We start from the raw sequence: 18978 nt of genomic DNA on the forward strand, positions 1-18978 counted from the left end.
TTTTCTCTGTTGGAATGTCTGTGTGAGAGGTTGGGTTTTTACTGTTGGGATGTTTATAATGGGATACAGGTATTCAAATAAGGAAAAGGCCAAAATGTGTTTTGTTGAATTTTCTGTTTGCTCCAGCAAAGTTGTCTATTTGTCTAACAAGGAGGAACAGGGTCAAAGGTGGGGGGATAACAGACCCTTTACTATTGTTTAATGGGATGGTCTCTCTGCGCCTTAGGGTGGAGTTTGAGTTGTATAAAATGATAAACAGTGTGGAGATGTTTGAGGAGATATGGTGTGTCGGTGGGGGGGGGGGGGCGTCTGTATAGCTGGGGAAGATGTTGAGGAGATATGGTGTGTCAGTGGGGGGGGGGGGGGGGGGGGGGGGCGTCTGTATAGCTGGGGAAGATGTTTGAGGGGATATGGTGTGTCGGGGGGGGGGGCGTCTTTATAGCTGGGGGAGATGTTTGAGGGGATATGGTGTGTCGGTGGGGGGGGGGGGGCGTCTGTATAGCTGGGGAAGATGTTTGAGGAGATATGGTGTGTCGGTGAGGGGGGGGGGGCGTCTGTATAGCTGGGGAAGATGTTTGAGGAGATATGGTGTGTCGGTGAGGGGGGGGGCGTCTGTATAGCTGGGGAAGATGTTTGAGGAGATATGGTGTGTCGGTGAGGGGGGGGCGTCTGTATAGCTGGGGAAGATGTTTGAGGAGATATGGTGTGTCAGGGGGGGGGGCGTCTGTATAGCTGGGGAAGATGTTTGAGGAGATATGGTGTGTCGGGGGGGGGGGGGCGTCTGTATTGCTGGGGAAGATGTTTGAGGAGATATGGTGTGTCGGGGGGGGAGGGGGGGTCTGTATAGCTGGGGAAGATGTTTGAGGAGATATGGTGTGTGTCGGGGGGGAGGGGGGGGGGGGCGTCTGTATAGCTGGGGAAGATGTTTGAGGAGATATGGTGTGTCGGTGGGGGGGGGGGGGGGGGTGCGTCTGTATAGCTGGGGAAGATGTTCGAGGAGATATGGTGTGTCGGGGGGGAGGGGGGGGGGGGCGTCTGTATAGCTGGGGAAGATGTTTGAGGAGTTATGGTGTGTCGGGGGGGAGAGGGGGGGGGGCGTCTGTATAGCTGGGGAAGATGTTTGAGGAGATATGGTGTGTCGGTGAGGGGGTGGGGGCGGTCTGTATAAGCTGGGGAAGATGTTTGAGGAGATATGGTGTGTCGGTGAGGGGGGGGGGCGTCTGTATAGCTGGGGAAGATGTTTGAGGAGATATGGTGTGTCGGTGAGGGGGGGGGGGGGGGGGGGGGCGTCTGTATAGCTGGGGGAAGATGTTTGAGGGGGATATGGTGTGTCGGGGGGGGGGGGGCGTCTTTATAGCTGGGGGAGATGTTTGAGGGGATATGGTGTGTCGGGGGGGGGGGGCGTCTTTATAGCTGGGGGAGATGTTTGAGGAGATATGGTGTGTCGGGGGGGGGGGCGTCTTTATAGCTGGGGGAGATGTTTGAGGAGATATGGTGTGTCGGTGGGGGGGGGGGGGGCGTCTGTATAGCTGGGGAAGATGTTTGAGGAGATATGGTGTGTCGGTGGGGGGGGGGGCGTCTGTATAGCTGGGGAAGATGTTTGAGGAGATATGGTGTTGTCGGTGAGGGGGGGGGGCGTCTGTATAGCTGGGGGAAGATGTTTGAGGAGATATGGTGTGTCGGTGAGGGGGGGGCGTCTGTATAGCTGGGGAAGATGTTGAGGAGATATGGTGTGTCAGGGGGGGGGGCGTCTGTATAGCTGGGGAAGATGTTTGAGGAGATATGGTGTGTCGGGGGGGGGGGGGGGGCGTCTGTATAGCTGGGGAAGATGTTTGAGGAGATATGGTGTGTCGGTGAGGGGGGGGGGTCGTCTGTATAGCTGGGGAAGATGTTTGAGGAGATATGGTGTGTGTCGGGGGGGGGGGGGTGTCTGTATAGCTGGGGAAGATGTTTGAGGAGATATGGTGTGTCGGGGGGGGAGGGGGGGTCTGTATAGCTGGGGAAGATGTTTGAGGAGATATGGTGTGTCGGGGGGGGGAGGGGGGGGGGGGCGTCTGTATAGCTGGGGAAGATGTTTTGAGGAGATATGGTGTGTCGGTGGGGGGGGGGGGGTGCGTCTGTATAGCTGGGGAAGATGTTCGAGGAGATATGGTGTGTCGGGGGGAGGGGGGGGGGGCGTCTGTATAGCTGGGGAAGATGTTTGAGGAGATATGGTGTGTCGGGGGGGAGGGGGGGGGCGTCTGTATAGCTGGGGAAGATGTTTGAGGAGATATGGTGTGTCGGTGGGGGGGGGGGGGGGCGTCTGTATAGCTGGGGAAGATGTTTGAGGAGATATGGTGTGTCGGTGAAGGGGGGGGGGGGGGCGTCTGTATAGCTGGAGAAGATGTTTGAGGAGATATGGTGTGTCGGTGAAGGGGGGGGGGGGGCGTCTGTATAGCTGGAGAAGATGTTTGAGGAGATATGGTGTGTCGGTGAAGGGGGGGGGGGGGGGGCGTCTGTATAGCTGGGGAAGATGTTTGAGGAGATATGGTGTGTCGGTGAAGGGGGGGGGGGGACGTCTGTATAGCTGGGGAAGATGTATGAGGAGATATGGTGTGTCGGTGGTGGGGGGGGGTGGGGGGCGTCTGTAGTAGCTGGGGAAGATGTTTGAGGAGATATGGTGTGTCGTGGTGGGGGGGGGGCGTCTGTATAGCTGGGGAAGATGTTCGAGGAGATATGGTGTGTCGGGGGGAGGGGGGGGGGGGGCGTCTGTATAGCTGGGGAAGATGTTTGAGGAGATATGGTGTGTCGGGGGGGGAGGGGGGGGGGGCGTCTGTATAGCTGGGGAAGATGTTTGAGGAGATATGGTGTGTCGGTGGGGGGGGGGGGGTGCGTCTGTATAGCTGGGGAAGATGTTCGAGGAGATATGGTGTGTCGGGGGGAGGGGGGGGGGGCGTCTGTATAGCTGGGGAAGATGTTTGAGGAGATATGGTGTGTCGGGGGGGAGGGGGGGGGGGCGTCTGTATAGCTGGGGAAGATGTTTGAGGAGATATGGTGTGTCCGGGGGGGTGGGGGGGGGGGGGCGTCTGTATAGCTGGGGAAGATGTTTGAGGAGATATGGTGTGTCGGTGAAGGGGGGGGGGGGGGGGCGTCTGTATAGCTGGAGAAGATGTTTGAGGAGATATGGTGTGTCGGTGAAGGGGGGGGGGGGGGCGTCTGTATAGCTGGAGAAGATGTTTGAGGAGATATGGTGTGTCGGTGAAGGGGGGGGGGGGGGCGTCTGTATAGCTGGGGAAGATGTTTGAGGAGATATGGTGTGTCGGTGAAGGGGGGGGGGGACGTCTGTATAGCTGGGGAAGATGTTTGAGGAGATATGGTGTGTCGGTGGTGGGGGGGGGGGGCGTCTGTATAGCTGGGGAAGATGTTTGAGGAGATATGGTGTGTCGGTGGTGGGGGGGGGGGCGTCTGTATAGCTGGGGAAGATGGGTTGGATATACGGTTGTAGAAGTGGTGAGGATTTGGTTTTTGTGATGTGTGGTGTTGTTTTGTATTGTGGAGTAGAGGGCAAGGTGAGTATGCAGCACAGGGGATATTCGTTTTTTAAAGGGGGATGGCACGGGTTGAACTGGGAGTCGGACAGGGGTGTCTCTCTCTTTCTCTCTCTCTCTCCCTTTGTCCCTCTATCTCTCTCTCCCTTTGTCTCTCTCTCTCTCCCTTTGTCTCTCTCTCTCCCTCTGTCTCTCTCTCTTCATCTGTCTCTCTCTCTCCCTCTGTCTCTCTCTCTCCCTCTGTCTCTCTCTCTCTCTCCCTCTGTCTCTCTCTCTCGCTCCCCCTGTCTCTCTCTCTCCCTCTGTCTCTCTCTCTCCCTCTGTCTCTCTCTCTCCCTCTGTCTCTCTCTCTCCCTCTGTCTCTCTCTCTCCCTCTGTCTCTCTCTCTCCCTCTGTCTCTCTCTCTCCCTCTGTCTCTCTCTCTCCCTCTGTCTCTCTCTCTCCCTCTGTCTCTCTCTCTCCCTCTGTCTCTCTCTCTCCCTCTCGTCTCTCTCTCTCCCTCTCGTCTCTCTCTCTCCCTCTGTCTCTCTCTCTCGCTCCCTTGTCTCTCTCTCTCGCTCCCTTGTCTCTCTCTCTCGCTCCCTTGTCTCTCTATCTCGCTCCCTTGTCTCTCTCTCTCTCCCCCTGTCTCTCTCGCTCCCTCTCTATTCTCTGGCTGTGGCTTGTTCAGTGTGTTGAGTGTGGAATATTCAGCACATCATTTTCATTCACAGCACAACTCTAAGAGGATGAGTCACTCTAGCCTCGGCTGAGTCATCCAGAGACCGGAGCCAACACTCAACCCCCCCCCCCCCCACCCACCCACCCACCTTTCTCCTTTAGTTCCATCCTACTGACTTCTCTTCCATCATATGGCTATCTGTTTTACCCCCCCCCCCCACCTTTCTCCTTTAGTTCCATCCTACCGACTTCTCTTCCATCACATGACTATCTGTTTTAACCTCCGCCCCCCCCCCCCCACTCCAGAAGACACAGTCTCAAACACACAGCACTAAAAAGAGGTAATAAATACCTGGAGCATGGCTAAGATCCTATCAGGCAGGTGGAATACACACACACACACACACACACACACACACACACACACACACACACACACACACACACACACACACACACACACACACACACACACACACACACACACAGATGCAGGGCCTGTCCATAAACAGTGCAGACCCAGGTAATTTCCATGGGAAAATGAGAGGGTGATGGTGTTGGTGAAAGAGTGGAGGAAACAGTGAGATCGTAGCTTCTATACATTGTGTATTTGTAGGGAAATCTACCAAAATACAACAGGTCTGTGGAGTGATGCAGGATCCAGGGAATCTCCCGTCAAACATAGTACGGACAGTAAGGCAGACAGTAGAGGTGTGAGGGGAGAGAGGAACACACACACTGTGCCTGATACCTGAGCTACCTGGATCCCCAGCAGAGAGGCCTGCCTGACACACACACACACACACTGGTGTAGTGGTCTAGTAACTAGTACACTGTGCTGTGTAGTGATAGTACTGTAGTGGAAGATACTGAACCCAGAAACCCAGTCTGGTTAGGGTTAGAGGAGAGGACAGGGGGATAGAGGACAGGGGGATAGAGGACAGGGGGATAGAGGACAGGGGGATAGAGGACAGGGGGATAGAGGACAGGACAGGGGGATAGAGGACAGGGGGATAGAGGACAGGGGGATAGAGGACAGGAGGATAGAGGACAGGGGGATAGAGGACAGGGGGATAGAGGACAGGGGGATAGAGGACAGGGGGATAGAGGACAGGGGGATAGAGGACAGGACAGGGGGATAGAGGACAGGGGGATAGAGGACAGGGGGATAGAGGACAGGGGGATAGAGGACAGGAGGATATAGGACAGGGATATAGAGGACAGGGGGATAGAGGACAGGGGGATAGAGGACAGGGGGATAGAGGACAGGAGGATAGAGGACAGGGGGATAGAGGACAGGGGGATAGAGGACAGGGGGATAGAGGACAGGGGGATAGAGGACAAGGGGATTGTGGGCAGGTTGATAGAGGACAGGGATATAGAGGCAAGAGGGATAGAGGACAGGGGGATAGAGGACAGGAGGATAGAGGACAGGAGGATAGAGGACAGGGGGATAGAGGACAGGGGGATAGAGGACAGGGAGATAGAGGACAGGGAGATAGAGGACAGGGGGATAGAGGACAGGGGGATAGAGGACAGAGGGATAGAGGACAGGGGGATAGAGGACATGAGGATAGAGGACAGGTTGATAGAGGACAGGGGGATAGAGGACAGAGGGATAGAGGACAGGGGGATAGAGGACAGGGGGATAGAGGACAGGGGGATAGAGGACAGGGGGGTAGAGGACAGTAGGATAGAGGACAGGTTGATAGAGGACAGGGGGATAGAGGACAGGGGGATAGAGGACAGGGGATAGAGGACAGGGGGGTAGAGGACAGGACAGGGGGATAGAGGACAGGGGGATAGAGGACAGGAGGATAGAGGACAGGAGGATAGAGGACAGGTTGATAGAGGACAGGGGGATAGAGGACAGGGGGATAGAGGACAGTAGGATAGAGGACAGGTTGATAGAGGACAGGGGGATAGAGGACAGGGGGATAGAGGACAGGGGGATAGAGGACAGGGGGGTAGAGGACAGGACAGGGGGATAGAGGACAGGGGGATAGAGGACAGGAGGATAGAGGACAGGAGGATAGAGGACAGGAGGATAGAGGACAGGGGGATAGAGGACAGGTTGATAGAGGACAGGGGGATAGAGAACAGAGGGATAGAGGACAGGGGGATAGAGGACAGGAGGATAGAGGACAGGGGGATAGTGGACAGTAGGATAGAGGACAGGTTGATAGAGGACAGGGGGATAGAGGACAGGGGGATAGAGGACAGGGGGATAGAGGACAGGGGGATAGAGGACAGGGGGATAGAGAACAGGGGGATATAGGACAGGGGTAGAGTACAGGGGGATAGAGGACAGGGGGGTAGAGTACAGGGGGATAGAGGACAGGGGGATAGAGGACAGGGGGATAGAGGACAGGGGGATAGAGGACAGGGGGGTAGAGGACAGGAGGATAGAGGACAGGGGGATAGAGGACAGGGGGATAGAGGACAGGGGGATAGAGGACAGGGGGATAGAGGACAGGGGGATATAGGACAGGGGGGTAGAGGACAGGGGGATATAGGACAGGGGGATAGAGGACAGGGGGATAGAGGACAGGGGGATAGAGGACAGGGGGATAGAGGACAGGGGGATATAGGACAGGGGGGTAGAGGACAGGGGGATAGAGGACAGGGGGATAGAGGACAGGGGGATATAGGACAGGGGGATAGAGGACAGGGGGGTAGAGGACAGGGGGATATAGGACAGGGGGGTAGAGGACAGGGGGATATAGGACAGGGGGATAGAGGGTAAAACATCACATCAACAGGACGAGGTGTACTGGACAGTTTCTGTCAGTTCAGTTGTTCTGGATCAGTCCATAGTCCACTGTCAGGTGTCCTTTCCTTAGGTCAGTAGGTTGTAGAAAAACAAGGGCTTGTTAAAAGCCAAGTCCCCAAATTAAAATAAAACAGTCCAGTAGCAGAGTAATCAATCGCTCCTGTCCTTCTCTCTTCAACTCACACTATAGTGGATGTTCAATCTCTCTTGTCCTTCTCTCTTCAACTCACACTATAGTGGATGTTCAATCTCTCTTGTCCTTCTCTCTTCAACTTACACTATAGTGGATGTTCAATCTCTCTTGTCCTTCTCTCTTCAACTCACACTATAGTGGATGTTCAATCTCTCTTGTCCTTCTCTCTTCAACTCACACTATAGTGGATGTTCAATCTCTCTTGTACTTCTCTCTTCAACTCACACTATAGTGGATGTTCAATCTCTCTTGTCCTTCTCTCTTCAACTCACACTATAGTGGATGTTCAATCTCTCTTGTCCTTCTCTCTTCAACTCACACTATAGTGGATGTTCAATCGCTCCTCTCCTCTAGGACATTGTAGATGTTCATTTGCTTTTCTCATTTAGAGGATATTTATGTGCTCCTCGTCCTCTCAGACTTTGTAGTAGATGTTCTCTCCTCTCCTCCTCTCTCAGACTTTGTAGTAGATGTTCTCTCCTCTCCTCCTCTCTCAGACTTTGTAGTAGATGTTCTCTCCTCTCCTCCTCTCTCAGACTTTGTAGTAGATGTTTGCTGGGCTCTGTGGAGGCATCTCCTGTACGATATAAACAGGATGTCCGTAGTCACCGCTCACCTTCTCGTAGTGAGGGCAGTAGTTATTCTCCGTCCGCAGCGGGATGATGAGGTCACTGGGTTCCGTCCCGGCTGTGCCCCCGCTGCCAGGCAGCTTGTTCTGATTGGACAGCATGCTGAGTGCCATGGCAGAGGGGTGTGGCTGGGCGTGAGAGTGCTTCTGGACTCTCTTCCTCATCTTGATGAGCAGGATGACGAGAAAGAGGATGAGGAGGAGGAAGATGATGCAGCCAGCTCCGATGGCTGAAAACACAGCAACCTTTGACCCCAGGATGCTGTCACTGCTGCTGGAACCTCCTGACCTGTTGTCCTGGTTTATAGAGTCTGGAGGAGGGAGGGGAAGAGAGAAGGGGAGAGAGGGGGGAGAGAGGGAGAGAGAGAGGGGGAGAGAGAGAAGGGGAGAGAGGGAGAGAGAGGGGGAAGAGAGAAGGGGAGAGAGGGGGGAGAGAGAGGGGGAGAGAGAGAAGGGGAGAGAGGGGGGAGAGGGAGAGAGAGAGGGGGGAAGAGAGAAGGGGAGAGAGGGGGGAGAGAGGGAGAGAGAGAGGGGAAGAGAGAAGGGGAGAGAGGGGGGATAGAGGGAGAGAGAGAGGGGGAGAGAGAGAAGGGGAGAGAGGGGGGAGAGGGAGAGAGAGAGGGGGGAAGAGAGAAGGGGAGAGAGGGGGGAGAGGGAGAGAGGGGGGGGGGAGAGAGAGAGAAAAATAAAGAAAAAGGTGAGTTTGTAGAATACAACCAATTGTGCATTCAGTTACCAGGAATCTATGTTCATTTAACCTTTATCTAACGTTTATCTAACGTTTATTTAACCTTTATTTAACCTTTATTTAACTAGGCAGGTCAGTTAAGAACTCATTCTTATTTACAATGACAGCCTAGGAACAGTGGGTTAACTGCCTTGTTCAGGGGCAGAACGACAGATTTTGGGGATTTGATTCACCAACCTTTTGGTTACTGACCCAACGCTCTAACCACTAGGCTACGAAATTAATGCCTAGAACAACGATGAATTCTTCACATTTGTTTAGGGGGTTTGACAAGCGCTACTGATGTCATCTAATTGAATATGTTTAAAATCAAGATGACCCTGTAATGTAATCTGTGGTCAACACCCAACATCACTCAGATGAATAGGACTGACACAGACAAGCCAATAGCCTAGACTACAGAAAGATGTTTCAAACATCTAGGCCACAGTTGTACAGGGGAGAGGCCAGGGGAGCGGCCAGGTGAGAGGCCAGGTGAGAGGCCGGGTGAGAGGCCAGGTGAGAGGCCAGGTAGGTGGCCAGGGAGGTGGCCAGGGGAGCGGCCAGGTGAGAGGCCGGGGGAGCGGCCAGGTGAGAGGCCAGGTGAGAGGCCAGGGGAGCGGCCAGGTAGGCGGCCAGGGAAGCGGCCAGGGGAGCGGCCAGGTGAGAGGCCGGGGGAGCGGCCAGGTGAGAGGCCGGGGGAGCGGCCAGGGGAGCGGCCAGGTGTGAGGCCGGGTGTGAGGCCGGGGGAGCGGCCAGGTGAGAGGCCGGGGGAGCGGCCAGGGGAGCGGCCAGGTGAGAGGCCGGGGGAGCGGCCAGGGGAGCGGCCAGGTGAGAGGCCAGGGGAGCGGCCAGGTAAGAGACGCAAAGGTGAGCGGCCAGGGGGGCGGCCAGGTGAGAGGCCAGGTAGGAGGCCAGGTGAGCGGCCAGGTGAGAGGCCAGGTGAGAGGCCAGGGGAGCGGCCAGGTAGGCGGCCAGGGAAGCGGCCAGGGGAGCGGCCAGGTGAGAGGCCGGGGAAGCGGCCAGGTGAGAGGCCGGGGGAGCGGCCAGGGGAGCGGCCAGGTGTGAGGCCGGGGGAGCGGCCAGGTGAGAGGCCGGGGGAGCGGCCAGGTGAGAGGCCGGGGGAGCGGCCAGGGGAGCGGCCAGGTGAGAGGCCAGGGGAGCGGCCAGGTAAGAGACGCAAAGGTGAGCGGCCAGGGGGGCGGCCAGGTGAGAGGCCAGGTAGGAGGCCAGGTGAGCGGCCAGGTGAGAGGCCAGGTAGGAGGCCAGGTGAGCGGCCAGGTGAGCGGCCAGGTGAGAGGCCAGGGGAGTGGCCAGGTGACAGGCCAGGTGAGAGGCCAGTTGGCGGCCAGGGGAGAGGCCAGGTGAGAGGCCAGGGGAGCGGCCAGGGGAGAGGCCAGGTGAGAGGCCAGGTGAGAGGCCAAGGGAGCGGCCAGGTGTGAGGCCAGGTGTGAGGCCAGGTGAGAGGCCAGGTGTGAGGCCAGGTGTGAGGCCAGGTGAGAGGCCAGGGGAGCGGCCAGGTGAGAGGCCAGGTGAGAGGCCAGGTGAGAGGCCAGGGGAGCGGCCAGGTGAGAGGCCAGGTGAGAGGCCAGGGGTGAGGCCAGGGAAGGGACCTGGTGAGCGGCCATGGGAGCGGCCAGGTGAGAGGCCAGGTGAGAGGCCAGGGGTGAGGCCAGGGGAGAGGCCAGGTGAGCGGCCAGGTGAGAGGCCAGGTGTAAGGCCAGGGGAGCGGCCAGCTGTGAGGCCAGGGGAGCGGCCAGGTGAGATATAAAATCAAATCAAATGTTATTGGTGTTATATATATATGTTATATACACATGGTTAGCAGATGTTAATGTGAGTGTAGTGAAATGCTTGTGCTTCTAGTTCCGACCGTGCAGTAATATCTAAAAAGTAATCTAACAATTCCACAACAACTACCTAATACACACAAATCTAAAGGAATTAATATATTGGCATGGTGCAATAGATGGTATAAAATACAGTATATACAGTTGAAGTCGGAAGTTTACATACACCTAAGCCAAATACATTTAAACTACGTTTTTCACAATTCCTGACATTTAATCCTAGTAAATATTCCCTGTTTTAGGTCAGTTAAGATCACCACTTTATTTTAAGAATGTGAAATGTCAGAATAATAGTGGAGAGAATGATTTATTTCAGCTTTTATTTCTTTCATCACATTCCCAGTGGGTCAGAAGTTTGTTTAACTTCAACAACAAATGTTTCGGGTAGCCCTCCACAAGCTTCCCACAATACGTTGGGTGAATTTTGGCCCATTCCTCCTGACAGAGCTGGTGTAACTGAGTCAGGTTTGTAGGCCTCCTTGCTCGCACATGCTTTTTCAGTTCTGCCAACACATTTTCTATAGGATTGAGGTCAGGGCTTTGTGATGGCCACTCCAATACCTTGACTTTGTTGTCCTTAAGTCATTTTGACACAACTTTGGAAGTATGCTTGAGGTCATTGTCCATTTGGAAGACCCATTTGCAACCAAGCTTTTACTTCCTGACTGATGTCTTGAGATGTTGCTTCAATATATCCACATCATTTTCCTTCCTCATGGTGCCATCTATTTTGTGAAGTGCACCAGTCCCTCCTTTATCAGACCAGAGGACATTTCTTCAAAAAGTACAATCTTTGTCCCCATGTGCAGTTGCAAACCGTAGTCTGGCTTTTTTATGGCGGTTTTGGAGCAGTGGCTTCTTCCTTGCTGAGAGGCCTTTCAGGTTATATCGATATAGGACTCCTTTCACTGTGGATACAGATACTTTTGTACCTGTTTCCTCCAGCATCTTCACAAGGTCCTTTGCTGTTGTTCTGGGATTGATTTGCACTTTTCGCACTAAAGTACGTTCATCTCTAGGAGACAGGACGCGTCTCCTTTCTGAGCGATATGACGGCTGCGTGGTCCCATGGTGTTAATACTTGCGTACGATTGTTTGTACAGATGAACGTGGTACCTTCGGGTGTTTGGAAATTGCTCTCAAGGATGAACCAGACTTGTGGAGGTCTACAGTTTTTTTTCTGAGGTCTTGTCTGATTTCTTTTGATTTTCCCATGATGTCAAGCAAAGAGGCACTGAGTGTAAAGGTAGGCCTTGAAATACATCGACGGGTACACCTCCAATTGACTCAAATGACGTCAATTAGCCTATCAGAAGCTTCTAAAGCCATGACATAATTTTCTGGAATTTTCCAAGCTGTTTAAAAGCACAGTCAACTTAGTGTATGTAAACTTCTGACCCACTGGAATTGTGATACAGTGAATGATAAGTGAAATAATCTGTCTGTAAACAATTGTTGGAAAAATTACTTGTGTCATGCACAAAGTAGATGTCCTAACCGACTTTCCAAAACTATAATTTAACAAGAAATTTGTGGAGTGGTTGAACTGTACATGTGATATGAGTAATGTAAGATACGTAAACATTATTAAATGGCCACACAAAAAAGCTCTACGGAAAAAGCACACCATGCAATAATCTGAGTACAGCGCTCAGAGACCAAAACAAGCCATACAAATACACGCCATGTTGTGGAGTCAACAGATGTCAGAAATAGCACTATAACTGACGAGAATTCTCTTGGTAGGTAAAATGGCCCACATTTGATTGTAAGTAATTCTAGGTAGGGTGAGCAGAAGGAATTGAGTTCCTGTATGTTGTTATGATTACACAATGAGTCATTAATCATGAAGTATACAGCCCCGCCCTTCCTCTTCCCAGTGAGGTGTTTATCTCTGTCGGAGCGATGCATGGAGAAGCCCGGTGGCTGAACCGATTCCGACAACATATCCCGAGAGAGCCATGTTTCCATGAAACAGAGAATGTTACAATCTATGATGTCTCTCTGGAAGGCAACCCTTGCTCAAATTTCTATACTCAATGTACACGTCTACGGAGCCTGGCCAGGTGGCCGCTTCGTCTGCCCCTTCTGCGGCACCATTGTTTTGAGTCGACTCCTGGAATTAGATCCATTGTCCTGGGTGGTGGTCCGAACAGAGGATCCGCTTCGGGAAAGTCGTATTCCTGATCGTAATGTTGGTAAGTTGACGTTGCTCTTATATCCAATAGTTCTTCCCTGCTGTATGTAATAAGACTTGTAAGAAATAAAATATTTAAAAAACGAAATACTGCATAGTTTCCTAAGAACACAAAGCGAGGCGAGTTCATCCCTTTGTGTAGTGGGAGGAGAGGGGGATGAGGTGGTGATGGGGAGGAGAGGGGGTGAGGTGGGGATGGAGAGGAGAGGGGGTGAGGTGGTGATGGGGAGGAGGGGTTAGAGTGAGGTGGTGATGGGGAGGAGGGGTTAGAGTGAGGTGGTGATGGGGAGGAGGGTTTAGAGGAGGGAGAGGTAAGACGGTTCATGGCAAAGAGAGTGACTGGGTTATAGTTGATATGAGGAAATCAGTCGATTTAAATGAATTCATTAGGCCCTAATCTGTGGATTTCACATGACTGGGATAAATACAATGCATTAGGAAAGTATTCAGACCCCTCCACATTTTGTTACGTTACAGCCTTATTTTCAAATTGATTAAAAAAATGTTTTATCCTCATCAATCTACAGACAATACCCCATAACGACAAAGTAAAAACAGCTTTTTTGAAATTTTTTAAATGTATAAAACTTTAAAACAGAAATACTTTATTACATACAGTGGCAAGAAAAAGTATGTGAACCCTTTGGAATAACCTGGATTTCTGCATAAATTGGTCATAAAATTAGATCTGATCTTCATCTATGTCACAACAACAGACAATCACAGTCTGCTTAAACTAATAACACACAAATTATTGTATTTTTCTTGTCTATATTGAATACGTAATTTAAACATTCACAGTGTAGGTTGGAAAAAGTATGTGAACCCCTAGGCTAATGACTTCTCCAAAAGCTAATTAGACTCAGGCGTCAGCTAACCTGGAGAACAATCATTGAGGCGAGATTGGAGATGTTGGTTAGAGCTGCCCTGCCCTATAAAAAACACTCACAAAATTTGAGTTTGCTATTCACAAGAAGCATTGCCTGATGTGAACCATACCTCGAACAAAAGAGATCTCAGAAGACACAAGATTAAGGATTGTTGACTTACATAAAGCTGGAAAGGGTTACAAAAGTATCTCTAAAAGCCTTTGTCTATAAATGGAGAAAGTTCACCACTGTTGTTACTCTCCCTGGGAGTGGCCGTCTTGCAAAGATGACTGCAAGAGCACAGCGCAGAATGCTCAACGAGGTTAATTCTTATGGATGAAATCCCGTTAACGGGATCGATTTGACAACAGCCAGTGAAAGTGCAGGGAACCAAATTCAAACAACAGAAATCTCATAATTAAAATTCCTCAATCATACAAGTATTATACACCATTTTAAAGATAAACGTGTTGTTAATCCCACCACAGTGTCCGATTTAAAAAAGGCTTTACGACGAAAGCATACCATGCGATTATGTTAGGTCAGCGCCAAGTCACAGAAAAACACAGCCATTTTTCCAGCCAAAGAGAGGAGTCACAAAAAGCAGAAATAGAGATACAATTAGTCCCTAACCTTTGATGATCTTCATCAGAAGACACTCACAGGACTTCATGTTACACAATACATGTATGTTTTGTTCGATAAAGTTCATATTTATATCCAAAAATCTCAGTTTACATTGGCGCGTTATGTTCAGTAATGTTTTGCTTCCAAAACATCCGGTGATTTTGCAGAGAGCCACATCAATTTACAGAAATACTCATTATAAATGTTGATGAAAATACAAGTGTTATCCTGTTTGGGCTGCAAGCCCGGCACCGCCCGCAATTTGACAACATCCAGCTCAAAGTGCAGGGCGCGAAATTCAAAAGCTAGTTTTTAAAAATATTTAACTTTCACACATTAACAAGTCCAATACAGCATTTGAAAGATAAACATCTTGTCAATCCAGCCAACATGTCCGATTTTTTAAATGTTTTACAGAGAAAACACCACATATATTTATGTTAGCTCACCACCAAATAAAAAAGAGGACAGACAAGTAGGAGCAGCCCAGGTAGGATTCAAGTAGCATGCACAAGCCAACCTAACTAACCTAGAACCAACCTAAATAACCTAGAAAAAACTACCTCAGATGACAGTCCTATAACATGTTACACAATAAATCTATGTTTTGTTCAAAAAATTTGCATATTTTAGCTATAAATCAGTTTTACATTACTGCTCCCATCATAGCTACATCATAGCTACAGTCTGAAATCGACCGGGAGTAGCCAGAGAAAATACAGACACCAACGTCAACTACTAATTACACCTCATAAAACATTTCAGAAAAACATATGGTGGATAGCTAATGAAAGACAAAGATCGTGTGAATAGAGCCAATATTTCAGATTTTTGAAGTGTTTTACAGCGAAAACACAATATATCGTTATATTAGCTTTCAACATTAGCTAGCATACGGCAGCATTGATTCTAGTCAAGCGCTAGCATAGCACAGTTCGACAGATATATGAAAAAGCATCCCAAATTGGGTCCTTATCTTTGTTGATATTCCATCAGAATGTTGTAACGGGGTCCATTGTCCAGTACAGTCTTTAGTTGGGTTCCAGAACGAACTATTTCCCTCTTGGGTTAGCAAGCACAATGGCCGTGCGGCGCTAATCTCTCTTTCTTCAAAAAATTCTTCCGTCGCATCACGTCTATAGTCCAGAATAAATTGCAATAATATAATTAAAGTATATTGAAAAAACATACTTTAGGATGATTTTGTGACATGTATCAAATAATATCGTAGCCAGAGGTCATATTCACCTTTAACGAGCGTATTCCAGGAGCCGAGTCCAGGTTCTACCTCGCGCCCAGAAAAAAAATTAAACTGCGCAGGTCTCACAAGAAGATGTTGTGTTCAGTCCCTGGAAGAGATATTCGACTGCTTTTTGCTCTCACTTCCGCATTACACCCAGATGAAGGCGTGTGACGTGTTTCTACGGTCCTAAGTGACATGACCTTTTATAGACAAGGTCTTAAAGAGAGACATCGCATTTTGGAAATCTCAATTCTGGATAGGAAATGGGCTGTAAAAATAGTTCTGTTCAACTTAGAGAAATAATTCAAACGTTTTTAGAAACTATAGACTGTTTTCTATCCAATAGTAGTAAATATATGCATATTGTAAGATCAAAAATTTCTTAAGAGGCCGTTTGAAAATGTGCGCATATTTTCCAGTTTTTTCAATATTCACCCTGCAGCCATAAGAAGTTAAACATGGAATTAAATATATACTTCTCCTTAATGCAACCGCTGTGTCAGATTTCAAAAAAGCTCTACGGAAAAAGCACACCATGCAATAATCTGAGTACAGCGCTCAGAGACCAAAACAAGCCATACAAATACACGCCATGTTGTGGAGTCAACAGATGTCAGAAATAGCATTATAAATATTCACTTACCTTTGATGATCTTCATCGGAATGCACTCCCAGGAATCCCAGTTCCACAATAAATATTTATTTTGTTCGATAAAGTCCATAATTTATGTCCAAATACCTAATTTTTGTTCACGCGTTTAGTTCACAAATCCAAATTCAAGAGGCGCAGGCACTTAGTCCAGATGAAAAGTCAAAAAAGTTATAGTACAGTTCGTAGAAACATGTTAAACGATGTATAGAATCAATCTTTAGGATGTTTTTAACATAAATCTTCAATAATATTCCAACCGGACAATTCCTTTGTCTTTAGAAAGGAAAAGGAACGCAGCTAACTCTCACGGGCGTGCGCCTGACTGAGCTCATGGCATTCTGCCAGACACCTCACTCAAACAGCTCTTATTCTCTCCCCCTTCACAGTAGAAGCCTGAAACAAGGTTCTAAAGACTGTTGACATCTAGTGGAAGCCTTAGGAAGTGCAATCGGACCAAATTTTACACTGTATATTGGATAGGCAAAGACTTGAAAACCTACAAACCTCAGATTTCCCACTTCCTGGTTGGATTTTTTCTCAGGTTTTTGCCTGCCATATGAGTTCTGTTATACTCACAGACATCATTCAAACAGTTTTAGAAACTTCAGAGTGTTATCTATACAAATCTAATAATATGCATATCTTAGCTTCTGGGACTGAGTAGCAGGCAGTTTACTCTGGGCACCTTATTCATCCAAGCTACTCAATACTGCCCCCAGCCATAAGAAGTTAAGCAGACTGTGTTTGTCTATTGTTGTGACTTAGATGAAGATCAGATCAAATTGTATTACCAATTTATGCAGAAGTCCAGGTAATTCCAAAGGGTTCACATACTTTTTCTTGCCACTGTAAGCATTCAGACCCTTTGCTATGAGACTCGAAATTGAGCTCAAGTGTATTCTGTTACCATTGATAATGCTTGAGATGTTTCTACAACTTGATTGGAGGACACCTGTCGTAAATTCAATTGATTGGACATGATTTGGAAAGGCACCTGTCTATATAAGGTCCCACAGTTGACTGTACATCTCAGAGCAAAAACCAAGCCATGAGGTGGAAGGAATTGTCCGTAGAGCTCCGAGACAGAAAAATGTTTGCAGCATTGAAGATTCGCAAGAACACAGTGGCCTCCATCAAAACCAAAAACAATTTAATACATTTTAGAATAAAGCTGTAACGTAACAAAATGTGGAAAAAGTGAAGGGGTCTGAATTCTAAATACACTGTACATGCATCTCTTGGTAATGGAGAAAATAAACGGGCCTCACGATAGGCCTCAGGATCTCGTCACGCCATTTCTGTGCACTCAAATTGCCATCGATAAGATGCAATTGTGTTCGTTGTCCGTAGCTTATGTCTGCCCATACCAAAACCCCACCGCCACCATGGGGCACTTTGTTCAAAACGTTGACATCAGCAAAACACTCACCAACACGACGCCATACACGTGGTCTGTGGTTGTGATCCTTGTTGGACCTACTGCCAAATTCTCTAAAACGATGGAGGTGGCTTATGGTAGAAGAATTAACATTAAATTATCTGGCAATAGCTCTGGTGGACATTCCTGCAGTCAGCATGCCAATTGCACCCTCCCTCACAACTTGAGGCATGTGTGGCATTGTGTTGTGTGACAAAACTGCACATTTTAGAGTGGCCTTTTATTGTCCCCAGCACAAGGTGTACCTGTAATGATCATGCTGTTTCATCAGCTTCTTAATATGTCACACCTGTCAGGTGCCTGGATTCTCTTGGCAAAGAAGAAATGCTTACTAACTGGGATGTAAACAAATTTGTGCACAACAATTTAGAGAAATAAGCTTTTTGTGCGTATGGAAAAAGTCTGGGATCTCTTTTTTACCGTTATTTTACCAGGTAAGTTGAATGAGAACACATTCTCATTTAGAGCAACAACCTGGGGAATAGTTACAGGGGAGAGGAGGGGGAATGAATGAGCCAATTATAAGCTGGGGATGATTAGGTGGCCATTGTGGTATGAGGGCCAGACTGGGAATTTAGCCAGGACACCGGGGTTAACACCCCTACTCTTACGATAAGTGCCATGGGATCTTTAGTGACCACAGAGAGTCAGGACACTCGTTTAACGTCCCATCCGAAAGACGGCACCCTACACAGGGCAATGTCCCCAATCACTGCCATGGGGAGTTGGGATATTTATTTACACCAGAGGAAAGGGTACCTTCAAAATCACTTCCAGCAGCATCTGGTCTCCCATCCAGAGACCAACCCTGCTTAGCTCTACAACAGTTAGAGATAACCAACTGCTCCCTCTACAACAGTTAGAGAGATAACCAACTGCTCCCTCTACAACAGTTAGAGAGATAACCAACTGCTCACTCTACAACAGTTAGAGAGATAACCAACCGCTCCCTCTACAACAGTTAGAGAGATAACCAACTGCTCCCTCTACAATAGTTAAAGAGATAACCAACTGCTCCCTCTACAATAGTTAGAGATAACCAACTGCTCCCTCTACAACAGTTAGAGATAACCAACTGCTCCCTCTACAACAGTTAGAGATAACCAACTGCTCCCTCTACAACAGTTAGAGAGATAACCAACTGCTCACTCTACAACAGTTAGAGATAACCAACTGCTCCCTCTACAATAGTTAGAGATAACCAACTGCTCACTCTACAACAGTTAGAGATAACCAACTGCTCCCTCTACAATAGTTAGAGATAACCAACTGCTCCCTCTACAACAGTTAGAGATAACCAACTGCTCCCTCTACAACAGTTAGAGATAACCAACTGCTCCCTCTACAACAGTTAGAGAGATAACCAACTGCTCCCTCTACAACAGTTAGAGAGATAACCAACTGCTCCCTCTACAACAGTTAGAGAGATAACCAACTGGTCCCTCTACAACAAGCCAGCAGTGGGATGCAGGGTGGTACGCTACAGGCTATTTCAGCTCATGAAACATGGGACCAACACTTTACATGTTGCATTTATATTTCCATGTATATCAGCAGCTACTGCCAGAAATCTCTCTCAAGTCACTCTCTCACT

The 18978-nt window shown here is 49.2% G+C and overlaps 1 protein-coding gene across 1 annotated transcript in view; it reads right to left on the reverse strand.

Annotated features, from left to right (window-relative positions):
- Positions 1 to 6870: 6870 nt before the first annotated feature.
- The window catches only part of LOC129827369 (ephrin-B1-like), a 175809-nt gene continuing 163701 nt past the window's right edge, over positions 6871 to 18978 (reverse strand). Inside the window, exon 5 of the mRNA XM_055888146.1 lies at positions 6871 to 8092. Within this exon, the coding sequence (XP_055744121.1) occupies positions 7686 to 8092 (407 nt within the window). The 3' untranslated portion in view covers positions 6871 to 7685. The remainder of the gene's footprint in view (positions 8093 to 18978) is intronic.

Source organism: Salvelinus fontinalis, chromosome 29 (assembly GCF_029448725.1).
Source record: "Salvelinus fontinalis isolate EN_2023a chromosome 29, ASM2944872v1, whole genome shotgun sequence".
NCBI classification, from domain to species: Eukaryota; Metazoa; Chordata; class Actinopteri; order Salmoniformes; family Salmonidae; genus Salvelinus; species Salvelinus fontinalis.